At 35.6% G+C, this 12,350-nt stretch overlaps 1 protein-coding gene across 2 annotated transcripts in view; it reads right to left on the bottom strand.

Annotated features, from left to right (window-relative positions):
• Positions 1-12,350, bottom strand: part of MIPOL1 (mirror-image polydactyly 1) — a 192,089-nt gene that overhangs the window by 161,870 nt on the left and 17,869 nt on the right. For both annotated transcript variants that reach the window (XM_042790920.1, XM_033008656.2), the window contains exons 2-3: positions 1,505-1,639; positions 144-223 (exon numbers count right to left, since the gene is read on the bottom strand). In XM_042790920.1, coding sequence (XP_042646854.1) covers positions 144-223; positions 1,505-1,509 — 85 coding nt within the window. In that variant the 5' untranslated portion in view covers positions 1,510-1,639. The remainder of the gene's footprint in view (positions 1-143; positions 224-1,504; positions 1,640-12,350) is intronic.

Here is a 12,350-nt window from a genome sequence, read left to right as displayed (position 1 = left end):
TAAGAGGCAGTGTGTGGTTGTGGGTTTTTTTTTTCTTTTCTTCCAAAGTCAGTCAGATATCGGCAAGAACAAATACATTCCAGTCACTGCCTAGCACTGGTACAACACCTGAGGTTCCTTATTAAGATCTTAAAAGTCCTTACCTTTTGACCAGTTCTCCATTTGTTCTTCTGAACTTGTTTGATCTGGCACCGAATCCAGTTTTTGCTTGAAGATTTCAGAGCTAAAATAAAGCAAACTCTAGATAAATAAACTTGAAACAATATATTATAACACATATATACTTTGTCTTCATTTGACAGAAAATTTAGAAGACAAATGATTTAAAAATATTTACAACAGGACAATGAAGTCTGTGTACTTTAACAAACAGTGCGAAATCATATTTTTTAGTAAAATATTTTTTCTTCACACATCTAATTTTATAATGGTTTCGTTCAGCTTTCTGTTGTGTGTAACACCTTCACTGAAAAATTTATTAGTTTGTCGTCTTGTTCTAGAGTCCAGTCTTGGAAGTGCATGCTACTGAGCACAGCCCAAATCACACTGAGTGGTCCCCACTAGAGGCAATGAGACTGCTCACTTTAGTAATTATTACAGATGGTGCTATGTGCTTCACTTTACAACATTCTTTCTCTTGCTTTAATTTCCTGGATAAAATACATGTAAAGTGGCCCATGAACATTCCAACTCTGAATTTGTAGGTTTTTCTAAACAGCTAAATAATCCATCCTAATATTTGCATACATATTGCTTTAGACTATACAAGTTAATTACACAGTTGCAGTATTTCATATAATCAAAGATCTTCAAAAAACCCTCAATACTCAAAAATAAGACATACAGTAAAATGTTATGCTTATCAGCTAACATACTGAGTGTTAAAATATACACTCTCTTCTATGTTAAAAATTCAACTATATTCTAGATCTCAAGGAAATCTAAAGAAATTTGTAATCTTGCTAATATAGTATGCTTACCACCAATATTATGACTTACTCAAGAACATCTTTTAAAATTCATTGTACAAAGGACAACTTTTCGTCTTTAACTATGTAGTTGTGCTTATTTTGTATGTTTTCCCTTATATATTTTCTATATTTATTAAAAAGATACAACATGTGCCTTGAAGAGACAGTGGCTGGATCATGAAAAAAAACAGAGTTGTCATTGTGCTGATGAATGTAAGAGTCAAAAAAAAAAAAATCAAGTACACATTTTAAAATTCAAGTATATTACACCAAGATATATGTTCTAACTAATAAAACAGCAGAAGAAATTATTTTCCTATACACTAAAGGCAGATGTTTTCATTTTTATCTCTGAGATTATAAAAAGGCATAATTATGCAAGCACTTAAGATTCAACACTAATATTCACATTAAGCAGTCAAGAAATACATGTTTAGTTAATATTTGTTGTTAACTATAAATATGCATGATAAAAAAAAAAAAAGGTGTATGATTTGATGTGCTTAGGTCTTAACCAAAAGTAACAACTTCACCTCATATTGCAGAACACTGAGTTCCTTACAAGAATCCCTCAAATGAAGCTGTATGCTTCTTTTTCAATTCTGTGTAACTGTGTTGATTTGGAGTTGGCAATCTTTTCCTAAGTTCCTCATTTACTTTTGGATTAGCTGAAAATATAGAAGGTTATTAATATCAAGAAATAGGTTTCTGTCAATGAAGCCATTTCCCTACATATTGCACAAAAAGGTTCATAATAATTGCAGTATTTTAATAAGAGATTCATATAGCAAGACATGAAGAAAATACGGTATTTAATAACCTCTGGAGTATTTTAAAACATGTCTTAGGGCCTTAATGTGCCTAGTAATATACTATTTAAAACCATAATTTTATCCCTCCACAATATACAGTCATTCTTCCTCGCCATTTACCCAGCTAATGAATGCCAGCAATTAGTAAAATGTAATCCCATTGCACAATCATTTTAATGCTTTTAGCACTCAGAAAAGTAAACACCAAATTAATACTGCTCAAGCCATATCAGATCCTAGTTGGAAGCAAGCAATTATAGTTCAGCTCCTCAGGTGTAATTAAATGATTGGAATGATTTAGTTCCATAAATGCAAGTTAATTCATAAGCAAGCAACAAATATACTGGGAGTAATTACAAGAAACATTGACAGTCTAAGCAGGGCATGTGCCTTCATGTACCTGATGTAGGAAAATGCTGCCCTCTCCTGGAAATAATAGACTATGGCACAAGAATAATTGGAGCCAGAAGTCAAGAGGCTCATTTTACAGACTTTGTCTTCATAGGTGAAATATGTTCTGATAATTAATAGGAATTTTTCAGTTTACCCATACATAAATAAAAACATTGTTGATATCAGATTAAGGCAACCTATCTATCAAAGTAAAACAGAAAGACCTCTTGGGGCTCCCTAGGGTTTGCAGTATACTTCCCCTATTATTAGAAATAAAAACATGCATATATAGAAAAACAAAATATTCTATACACTAACTATGGAAATCGGTTGTTCTGAACACAAACTGCAATAGGTACCTAACTTATGCACAACACTTACATAGCATTCGAGATGTACCTTTACAGTAGGTACTTTGAACATAAGGTATTGTTAGAACCAAAACTTACTGAACCATCATTATTCAGACAGTGTTAAACTGCACCGCATAAACAACAATCAGAAGCTGGCCATGAAGGCTGGCCCAGGACGAATCATCAGAAAAATTAAACACAATTTTTTAAAAGCTTTTCTTCACTTTCATATGAAGACAATCTGTTAATAATCAATCTGTCTAACAAACAAAAGGAATAAAAGTTGGAGATTAAAATAAAGTATATTGGTAGATTGAGACAGAACTGAAAATACAAAAGGAAACTGTAACCCAAAATCTAGAGTTAATTTTACATCTAGAATTAATTTCCTTATTCACTGTCTATTTATTCAACCTGTGTTAGTGTTAAGACTACTATGTGAACATCATGCAAAGAAAGCTAAAAAATAGACCTTATCTGTTGAATTTAATATGCAATAGTCACGTAAAATTCACACTAAATATTTAAATACAAAACCACCTACAAATATGAATATAAATTAACCAGTAGCTTCCTACTAATGAAAGAAATCCCCGATCAACCTATTTTTCCTTCTACAGAAATAACAAATGCTTCCCAGTGCTGCATATAGCAGCATGGGAGAAAAATCATACACTGTGGTCAGTATACGACTGTTTTCCACACCGAGAAACTGACTGTAAGAAAGCTCAATTCAAAAGCACCTAATCACTGTAAAAGCCTGAAATTGTTCTTCACCAATAGCACTTTGGCATCAAAATATTTATTTGTTTCAGATCTTAGTGTATTTCAAAACAAACCCAAGCTGTACACAAATACCTTCACTGTTACTTTACTTACTGGGGAAATGAGATAAATTATTTTAAGAAGTCATATTATTAAAAGTTTAAAATGTACAGCACATTTGCTTTGCCCTTTGATGTCACAGTCCTATTTTTCTATTCAAATCTTGTACACTGTAAGTTAATTGCTTTTGGAAACTACTTATTATTCATGTAAAAATTAATGTGCCAATGTGTTTAAATCCTTTTAAATGACCATTCATACATCTTTCTTCTTTAAGTACCAATGGAATCTGTCAAAGATATCAATGCAAGATGGTCTTAGAGAAAGTTCTAATAAAGATTTTTTTCTGCTAACATAAGATTTTCATTTTCGTCAACTTTACTTAAATTCCATTAATTTTTTAAGCTGCTTTTAATAAATTCACAAGTAAAAAATTTTAGGCTCCATAGTCTGTCATTTGTGTTCCAGCTGACTTTATGAATATTAATAACAGTGTTATCCTGATTAAATAGGCTTCATATAAAATCCCTGTGAATCCTATAGCTCAGACATCTCATTTTTCCAACTCTTTATGAATTTGGATTCAGACATTAAACTGGAAAAAACCTTAAAAAACAGATTCAATGGTACATTTGTGTACCCTTAAGCAAAACATTAGATGTTCTAATGATTCAAATAATTAAAATTGATAGGACCACATACTGAGATTTCAGGCTTTCTGTAAATATGCAACATATTTTAACTCTAATGAAAACATCAACACAGAACAAAGGATTAAGAATCTATTATAAAATAATAATAATGTCTGTCCTTATCCTTACCTTAAACAACAGATGACATGATCTTAACTCTTCATATATGGAGTGCTGATTTGCAGAAGTATTTCCCAAAGAGAAAGAAATTAGTGTATACTTAATTACATAAGCATACACATGAAATACATGAACAATCTACTTTAGCTCGGGTGTCCAGTGAAAAACAGGATTAACTTTTAATCGGTTTATATGTCAGCAAAAACAACCTTTTTCTAAAGAATGTCAAATTGAAGCACACAGGAAATTTTAACATTGTCCTACAAGACTCATGCAGTCACAGTTTCAAACTGTCAACTTCTTTCCACACCTACATGTTAGAATTATTTACATCTATGACAAAATAGGAAAACTAAGCTCACTGCACTGCCATGTCACTTTTTTTTTTTTTCCCATATATAATGCTAACTAAAATTACTACTTTCTCATTCATTCAGGGATATATTCTGCAAAGATGGCAATCAAAGTTTTTTGCCTTTCAGTACCCTGAAATATAAATGGCTTTTAGGAGAAAACAAAAACTAAACAAAATAATGGCTTATTCAAAAGGATGGCATTCCAGTCCTGGTTCTAATTACTCATCAACACAGATACTTAACAGGAATTGAGTAAAAAAAAGTAATACATAAAAATAACATAGATCTGCAAGGTAAGAAGTATACAGTACTTTACTTCTGCCGTTCTGAATAGCTTTTATTACAGCTATGGTGGTATTTCCACTTTCAGAGGAAAAAAACAGCACAGTGTCCACAGAATGTACAAGGCAGCACCCCACAGTAACACCAGCTTTCAACCATCTGAACAGTCATGTTGACCCAAGGTATTTAGATTAGTGACAGCCTGCTGTAGCTGCCAACACTTTCTCCCTGGGCAGGAGATCGGCAAGTCCATCTTCTAAACTAGAGTTCAGTTACTGACTCCCCTTCCCCAGAAACAAAGAGGCTGTTGAGACTCTTCCATATGGAGCCCTGACAACTGAAAACCCCCGTTCCTTGGTCTTGCCTTGACAGATTTTGAAGACAACCCCTGAATTACTGCCTTAGCCACTGGGACAGGAAACAAACCATTGCTGGTGTTGACTGAATTCACCTGCTCTTCACAAAAAGTCCTCAGGTCTTGGGAGAGTTTTTCCACAGTGGGGGCTACCCACCTGCTCTGCCTCCGGTGGAACGAGAAATCAGTTCCCACCAACCCTTGGAATGGCACCAAGCCAGCCTTTGTCCCCCTAATGATGCAGCTGACAATTGCCATTGACAGTGCAGTGCTGGAGCTATGTAAGGGAGGGAACACCATATACTTTAGGACAGGGAAATAAAGAATGAATTTTAGCATTATTTTCGTTAGATTAATTAGATTACCAGGGTCTCTTAAAATATCCTGAAACGTTTTGCCTCAGGGCAAGTTAGAGCAAAAAACTTCATTTAGGATGGTATATTACATAAAAACCAGTTACCTTCTGTTCCCCTAGGGAACAGTTTTCTTAGACCAGGTGGATGCCAAGTTTTATGGAGGAGTGTATCATTGCATCAAAAGAGCCATATTTGCTTTCTACCTTAAAGTTTATGGCAAATCAGAAATTTAAGACAACCCAAAATAAGTTAAAATTAGATTTGGGTAGTTACAAAAATACTAGTCAAAGTATAACTGAAATAGCTACTTAAAATATTTGTCAAACGTGGAATAACACCCATTTGTTAGCTATTTGAAAGCTGTAAACCGAAACATACTTGGGTATTTGATTACAGAAGTACTTATTTTATTGCATTCTATTACTTTTTAAGTTTTTAAATACAAATAGTTCATGCAAAATATTATTTCTTTTTAAAAGAATATAAAATATAGGCAAGTGGATTAACCCCATAAGTGGATGAATGCAGCATGAGTAGTACTTCAAATTTAAAACTCCAGCACTGCTACAAAGACTTCAAGGTTTGGGTTTATAGAAGTAACTGCATTATCTGGAAGCTTCATAAAAACACTTTCCCAGAGGGCAGAGTCATGTAATAACGACTGGCTTTTCTCCCCTACTGAGCCTTGGCCCCAAAGGAGATGAGATATTTGCAGTTGCAACTTCTATAAATCAGAAAAGATATGGAGCACCCAATTTTTTCCCATTTGCTACATGACTGGATGATGTGGCATTAGACCAAATGTTGAATGCTGGTTTGCACACCATCCTTCAGTAAACCAAAACTGGACCACTGATACAGATATTTCACCTCCCCTTCTGAAAGTAGTTGCCTCAAGCCCCACAAAATCCACCTCTCTCTCAAACTTAAGAAAATGTCACTGTGACTGAAGAGCTCCAAAGACAACTATGGAAATGATTCAAGAACCATTTGAGTCTACAGTGCTTATGTTTGCAAAATTCATTGTACAGTATATTCAGTATCTTGAAGTTCCCAATTCATAATTTCTTTTATCAGAAATAGGTTGCTAGCCTAGTTTTTAGCATAAAAGCAAAAATAAAGTCACACAACATCATTTGCCCATAAAAATGAGAAGAGGTAACTTAGTGCCAGATTCATAAACCACTACAATAAGTAATGATATTTCTCCTGCCAAAAGCATTTAATTTTTCAGCTTCCTGCACAAGAAGAAGATTGAACAGGGACTCAGTGAAAAAAGGAGGCAACAAACCACACAGAGGCAGAGAAATTCAGTTTATCCAGCCAACTCACATTTCTCAAAGTGCCTTAAAATAGCATCATTTTTCCTGACAGTAAATGCACTAAAAATAAAAAGCATAAAGACTACAAAAAGTGTGGATATTGGAGCCTGACCAAGAACTATCATGAACACTGAACATGCAGAGGCCTGTCAGAAACGTGCCAACCTTTCAAGACCCAGTCCTGTGCATGGGGATTGAGAGGGGCCCGTCAGTCTCTCACAGGGAAATATAGCCACACCAGTTACCTATCTGTGTCAGACTGTTTTGAACAGCATGAAAACACAAATGCACCTCCGCTGCTGCCATAAACCAATATATTCAGTGCATTGCTTCTACCTCAATCTATCGACCGAATGTCAGCAGCGTAAACTATAGCTGCTGAAAAGAATGTTACCTGAAATTTCACAAGCTAAAACGAACAGGGAAATAAAACAACACTTGCTTCACATCAGCCAGATTTGTTCTTTGTAAGAGAATTAACTAAGCTGTCATTTGCTTAGATTACTATCTGAAGAGAAAACTATCCTTTAACTAAAAGCATAACTGCTCCTTAAACTGTGCTTGCACAGCAGTAAGGGCATTGGAACGTTGCTCAGGTGTAAACACAGACATACATTTTGACTCAATAAACATAGTGTCTCCTCAACTCTTGATTTTTTTTTTTTTTTTTTAAATCTAGCAACTAGATCCAGTACATAGTGCTCTCACTGACTATGAGTAGTAACTTCATCCTTGTAAGTGATGTGGAGGGAGTTACAGAGGAATGGCATGCTTCAGGACCTGTCTCCAAGAAGAGCAGCGAAGCTGTTGAAGGGTCTAGAGCACAAGTCCTAAGGGGAGCAGCTGAGGGAACTGGGGTTGTTTAGCCTAGAGAAAATGAGGATCAGGGGAGACCCTGTCACTCTCTACAACTACCTGGAAGGAAGCTGCAGCAAGATGGATGTCAGCCTCTTCTCCCATGTAACAAACAATAGGACAAGAGGAAACAGCCTCAAGTTGTGCCAGGGAGGTTTAGATTGGATGTTAGGAAAAATTTCTTCACTGAAAGGGTTAGCAAGCATTGGAACAGGCTGCCCAGGGAAATGGCTGAGTCACCATCCCTGCAGGTGGACACATTTAAAAGATGTGTAGATGTGGCGCTTAGGGACACGGTTTAGTGGTGGACTTGGCAGTGTTAGGTTTACAGTTGGACCTGATGATCTCAAAGGTCTTTTCCAACCTAAACAATTCTATGTTTGTTATACTATAACATGTGTATTTCCAGCACCTATGCATTGGCTGTGTGTTTTACAACATGCTTAACATGTGTGATATATAACATGCCCTATCATGTGCTGTTGCTTATTTAGGTATGATTAGCAAGATAGTGTTTTTGGAAACAATCCAGATGCTTCCCTGAAATTTACTGCAGTATCAAAGAAACCTGAAGGTGTGTACAATTTAAAGTAGCAAGCTACACATCCAGAAATGGTCTTAACCATTAAAGAAGAATCAGATATTCTAAGGTGGGCCAGAACTCCATGAGAACCAGAGACAAGTCAGTGAAATAAAGTCTGTTGGGAATGTCCAGAATTTTAAATGGAAGCTAAAAATCAAAGAGGCTAAACCTGCAAACATTCAGCACCATGGAGTTATGGCACTGCTTCCATACAAGGCACCAACAAAGGAAGGTACAAGATTAAAGGGGAATTGCCATTGACACGTTTTTGTTTGCATCGGGGAAAATAATATATTTATCCTTTAACCCTAGTTTGGAAAATATCCAAAACCTTTCTCACCTGAAACTTGCCAAAAAAAAAAAAAAAAATGGTCATCTTCAGCCAGTAGGAAGGAAACGCTTACTGTGAAAAAAACAAAACAAAAACCAACTCCATCTAAAATGCTGAAGTTACAAACAATGGAAAACTCAAAGAAAAAAGGTCCTCCAAAGAGAGGTGCATGACAACTTTAAGCACAGGCAGAACTTTCAGATCACCCATAACAAAACCTCTGTCATTTCTATTCTTGTTTGACCAACAAAATAGTCCACCTTTTTAAGAATATGCATTTAAATGAATTTGAATCATCTCGTTCCTCAACCTTGTCATCATTTATAATGACATACAATACAGGAAATAAAAAGCTGGACAGACTTACTTTTTAAAAAACATTTATTTACTGGGTTTTGAAGAAAGGTCATTTTGAACTCTTAGTAAAGCACATTCTTCAGCCAAAACTACTAAAATAATTTACAGTGAAGAAGCCTTAAAGAATTCCTCTGAGAACATAAACTGCAAAGAGGTTCATATAAGATGAGGGTTATACAACTTACAGAAAAAGTTCTTATTAGGGGTTCTGAGCCTTACAATCAGATCCTTTCTACACAGACAAATGGGAAAAAAAAAAAAACAAAAAACTGGAAAAATTCAAGACCAAACACTGTCTAGCCAGTTTCAGCAAGATTATTCTTGTCAGTCTGTTGAAAAAAAAAAAAACAAACCAAAACAAAAACCAACAACAAAACCAAACCCAAAACAGATGGATGTTCTCTTTCTTGCAACCTCATCATAAATTCTGGTACCCTGCATTCATTATTCCTTGATTCATCAAACTACATTAATGTTTTCATTGCCAAAACACTTGACACCAGAGGTGAAAAGAAGAAATCATGTGAGATTGCAGAGAGCTGAGACAGCAGCTGAATCTTGGCCCCACACCAGCTATTCCTGGGCGGAGCAAAGAAGCTCTAAATCCATTAACTAGATGAAGGAGTAAAAATCCTTCCTTAGAGCTTCTGAAACCCAGGCTTATTTTGAAGTCTGCTTTCTTTTGCACATCATCATGCAGTTTGAGGGTTGATCGTCAGATGTTCTGGGCATTGCAAGTTGCACTGCTTGGCATCACTAAAAACATTTTTAAAAAAAATCAAGACTTTATAGCTACAGATGTATAGCTAAAACACAAGATTAAAAAATGGAAAATCTGGACAACAGTTCAAATACTCATAACAACTCTGAAGACATTCTCAAATATTGTGAAGCTGCAAGACTTGTAGGCTCCAGAGTTTTACCTCCCATTTCATGTTGAAGGAGCACGTGACAAAGTTAGGTATGTGCACTAGGATGGCTAATCACAGCACTAGAAAAACTCCTAAATAGCTTCCTATGTCACAGCCAAACTGGAAGGAAAGAAGGAAGTCTTCTGGAATATTTCTTAACACACATTAAAACAAAGTTGCCTTCATTCATAATGTGCTTTCATGACCCCTTGCTGTCAAGGGCAAATCTTAACATGTTCAGACTTTAATGTTAAAAAAGGCATAATTTTTCTGATAAAGTTATGCCACCTTGACACTGCTTTCAAAGCGGTCTTCAACGGTCTTCTAACTTCTTCAAGACTGTAAAGCCACAACATCTAATCAATTATTTGTGTTTGTGAAAATTTATGCCAGTAAGTCAAAACCTTCTTCTGTTTTCTTCTTATCTAAATGAAGCATTTCATTGTACTTAGTTCTTCAGCTGCACTGTGCATCTGCTGAGCAGACTGATTTAGGAAAGGAAGTATGATGGAAAGGTTGCAGTTTTTGCCACATCTTAGCTTATATACAATATGTTGTTCCTGCCTGAGAAGAGTTAAGTGAGTTTAATTTACTCATCACACTGAACTTCACTAAGGTGTGAGATTATTTTTGTTTCTATCAAAGATACAAAAAAAAAGTTAAAACTAATGAAAAGGTATTTTAGTACTTAAAAGGTTTTCCACAGTGTTTTCAGGACGGGTTGAAAATACACACCTACTCTGACATCCAGCAATAGACACCTCCCTAAAAACCTGTTTCTCAAGACATTTGAGAAGTCCAGAGACCCTACTACTAGCAAACTCATGCTCCGAACAACATTTGTTTTAATCCGATGAAATACAGTTCTGTTTCAAAACAGTTTGCATAACATTAGATAATCTTTATATACTTCTTTATAACTAGGGTTTAACATTAGTCTGAATTAATTTCTATAGCAGTTGGAACAAAATTTTGCTCTTATTTACAGTATCATGTTCCTGTATTAGTGAACAGTGACAGTTTTACATAGAACTGTATTACACAGGATTACAGTTTAAAAAAACAAAGTCCGTCACTGTGTTGTTTGTATTACATGTGGAACTTTTAAGAACTGCAGATGTACAGACAATTCTTAATTTTCCTGATCTCTCTAATGGACTGAATGGCTGTATTTTTGGAAAGAAATTGTAATATGTAATACTAAATGGGTGCTCAATAAAGTATCTGGTTTGATTTTTTATTTTTTTTCAGTAACTTCTAAGATAAATTTAGAAGTGTGTATCACACCAAGTAAAAAACAAGCTACTAGGCAGATACAATCGGAGGGGAACCTCAATATGACAGCAGTATATGCTATTTTTAGTAAGTTTTCTCTCATAAGTGCAAGACACTGAATGTTTGCCAAAAGAATTCTACATCCAGGAGGGGTTTTGAAATATGAAAGATACTTTTAAACTATGAAGAGAATTATAATTTTTTGCCTAATATTTAGTAACCTTCAGATACTGTAATTCCACTTCAGATCCTGGAAAAACATTCTGGGGACAAATATTAGTCTACCACTGGATAGTGAAGAGGAAGAACAAAATTAGATTTCAAGGGGAAACTGGTTTAATTAGCGTTACCTTGTACACCTGCACAGCAGTCACCTTCAATACGGTGTGAGAAAAAGTGTTACACCCCATAACTGTTTATTCTTGCTACAATCAAATTCTGAGTCCATAGAGCAATAAACTGAAGTTTGCACCCAGGCATATTTATATCACCCTACATTTATACTACTGCAGTGCAGAAAACTAACTGAATCACCCGTCACTGGTTGACTATACATCCCAGAATAATTCAGTGTCTTGATACATCCATTGCACCCTAAACAGTAACATTTATGACAAAGAAATCCTTTGTGGGTGCTCTATTCTTTTATACTGTCAGGGTGCCATGAAGAAACTAGTGGACTGGGTCCACTACTGTCCTTTCACAGTTGTATCACATCAGAAATGGCCTCATTGTGATCCTGAAAAAAATCCCATTGTATCAAAAAATACAACGTGAGTCTATTCTCACAGGGAGCTGCATTTCCATATCTGTCCTTCTACAGTCTAATCAATCTTTGTCACTTGGTAAGAAAGCCCAATCGAACAAGAGGCACACCTCAGTGATCTGACCAGCAGCCCAGCAAATGAAAGCTGCTGAGCTACTGCCTCTGCAGAAGCTTACCAAGAGCTACACTGGAACTTCAAACTTGTTAAACCGTTTGGTATGCAAAACCCTTTACCTTGGAGCCTGCCTGACAAACCAAAATTCAGATCCTGACCTTGTCACAGTGGCCCTTCCTTTGCTGAAGTGGAACAAATTTACAAACCAACTACAACCTCTGAAGAAAACAAAAGACTATTTGTAACCCCAGTGCTTACCTAGAAGAGCTGTACAGTGACACCAAATCAGCACCCTAGAGCTGTTGAGTCACTACTCATCA

Source organism: Tyto alba, unplaced genomic scaffold (genome assembly GCF_018691265.1).
Source record: "Tyto alba isolate M040663 unplaced genomic scaffold, T.alba_DEE_v4.0 Super-Scaffold_18, whole genome shotgun sequence".
In the NCBI taxonomy this organism is placed as follows: domain Eukaryota; kingdom Metazoa; phylum Chordata; class Aves; order Strigiformes; family Tytonidae; genus Tyto; species Tyto alba.
The sequence above is the reverse complement of the archived record's forward strand: the minus strand, read 5'-3'. Positions and strand labels throughout refer to the sequence as shown.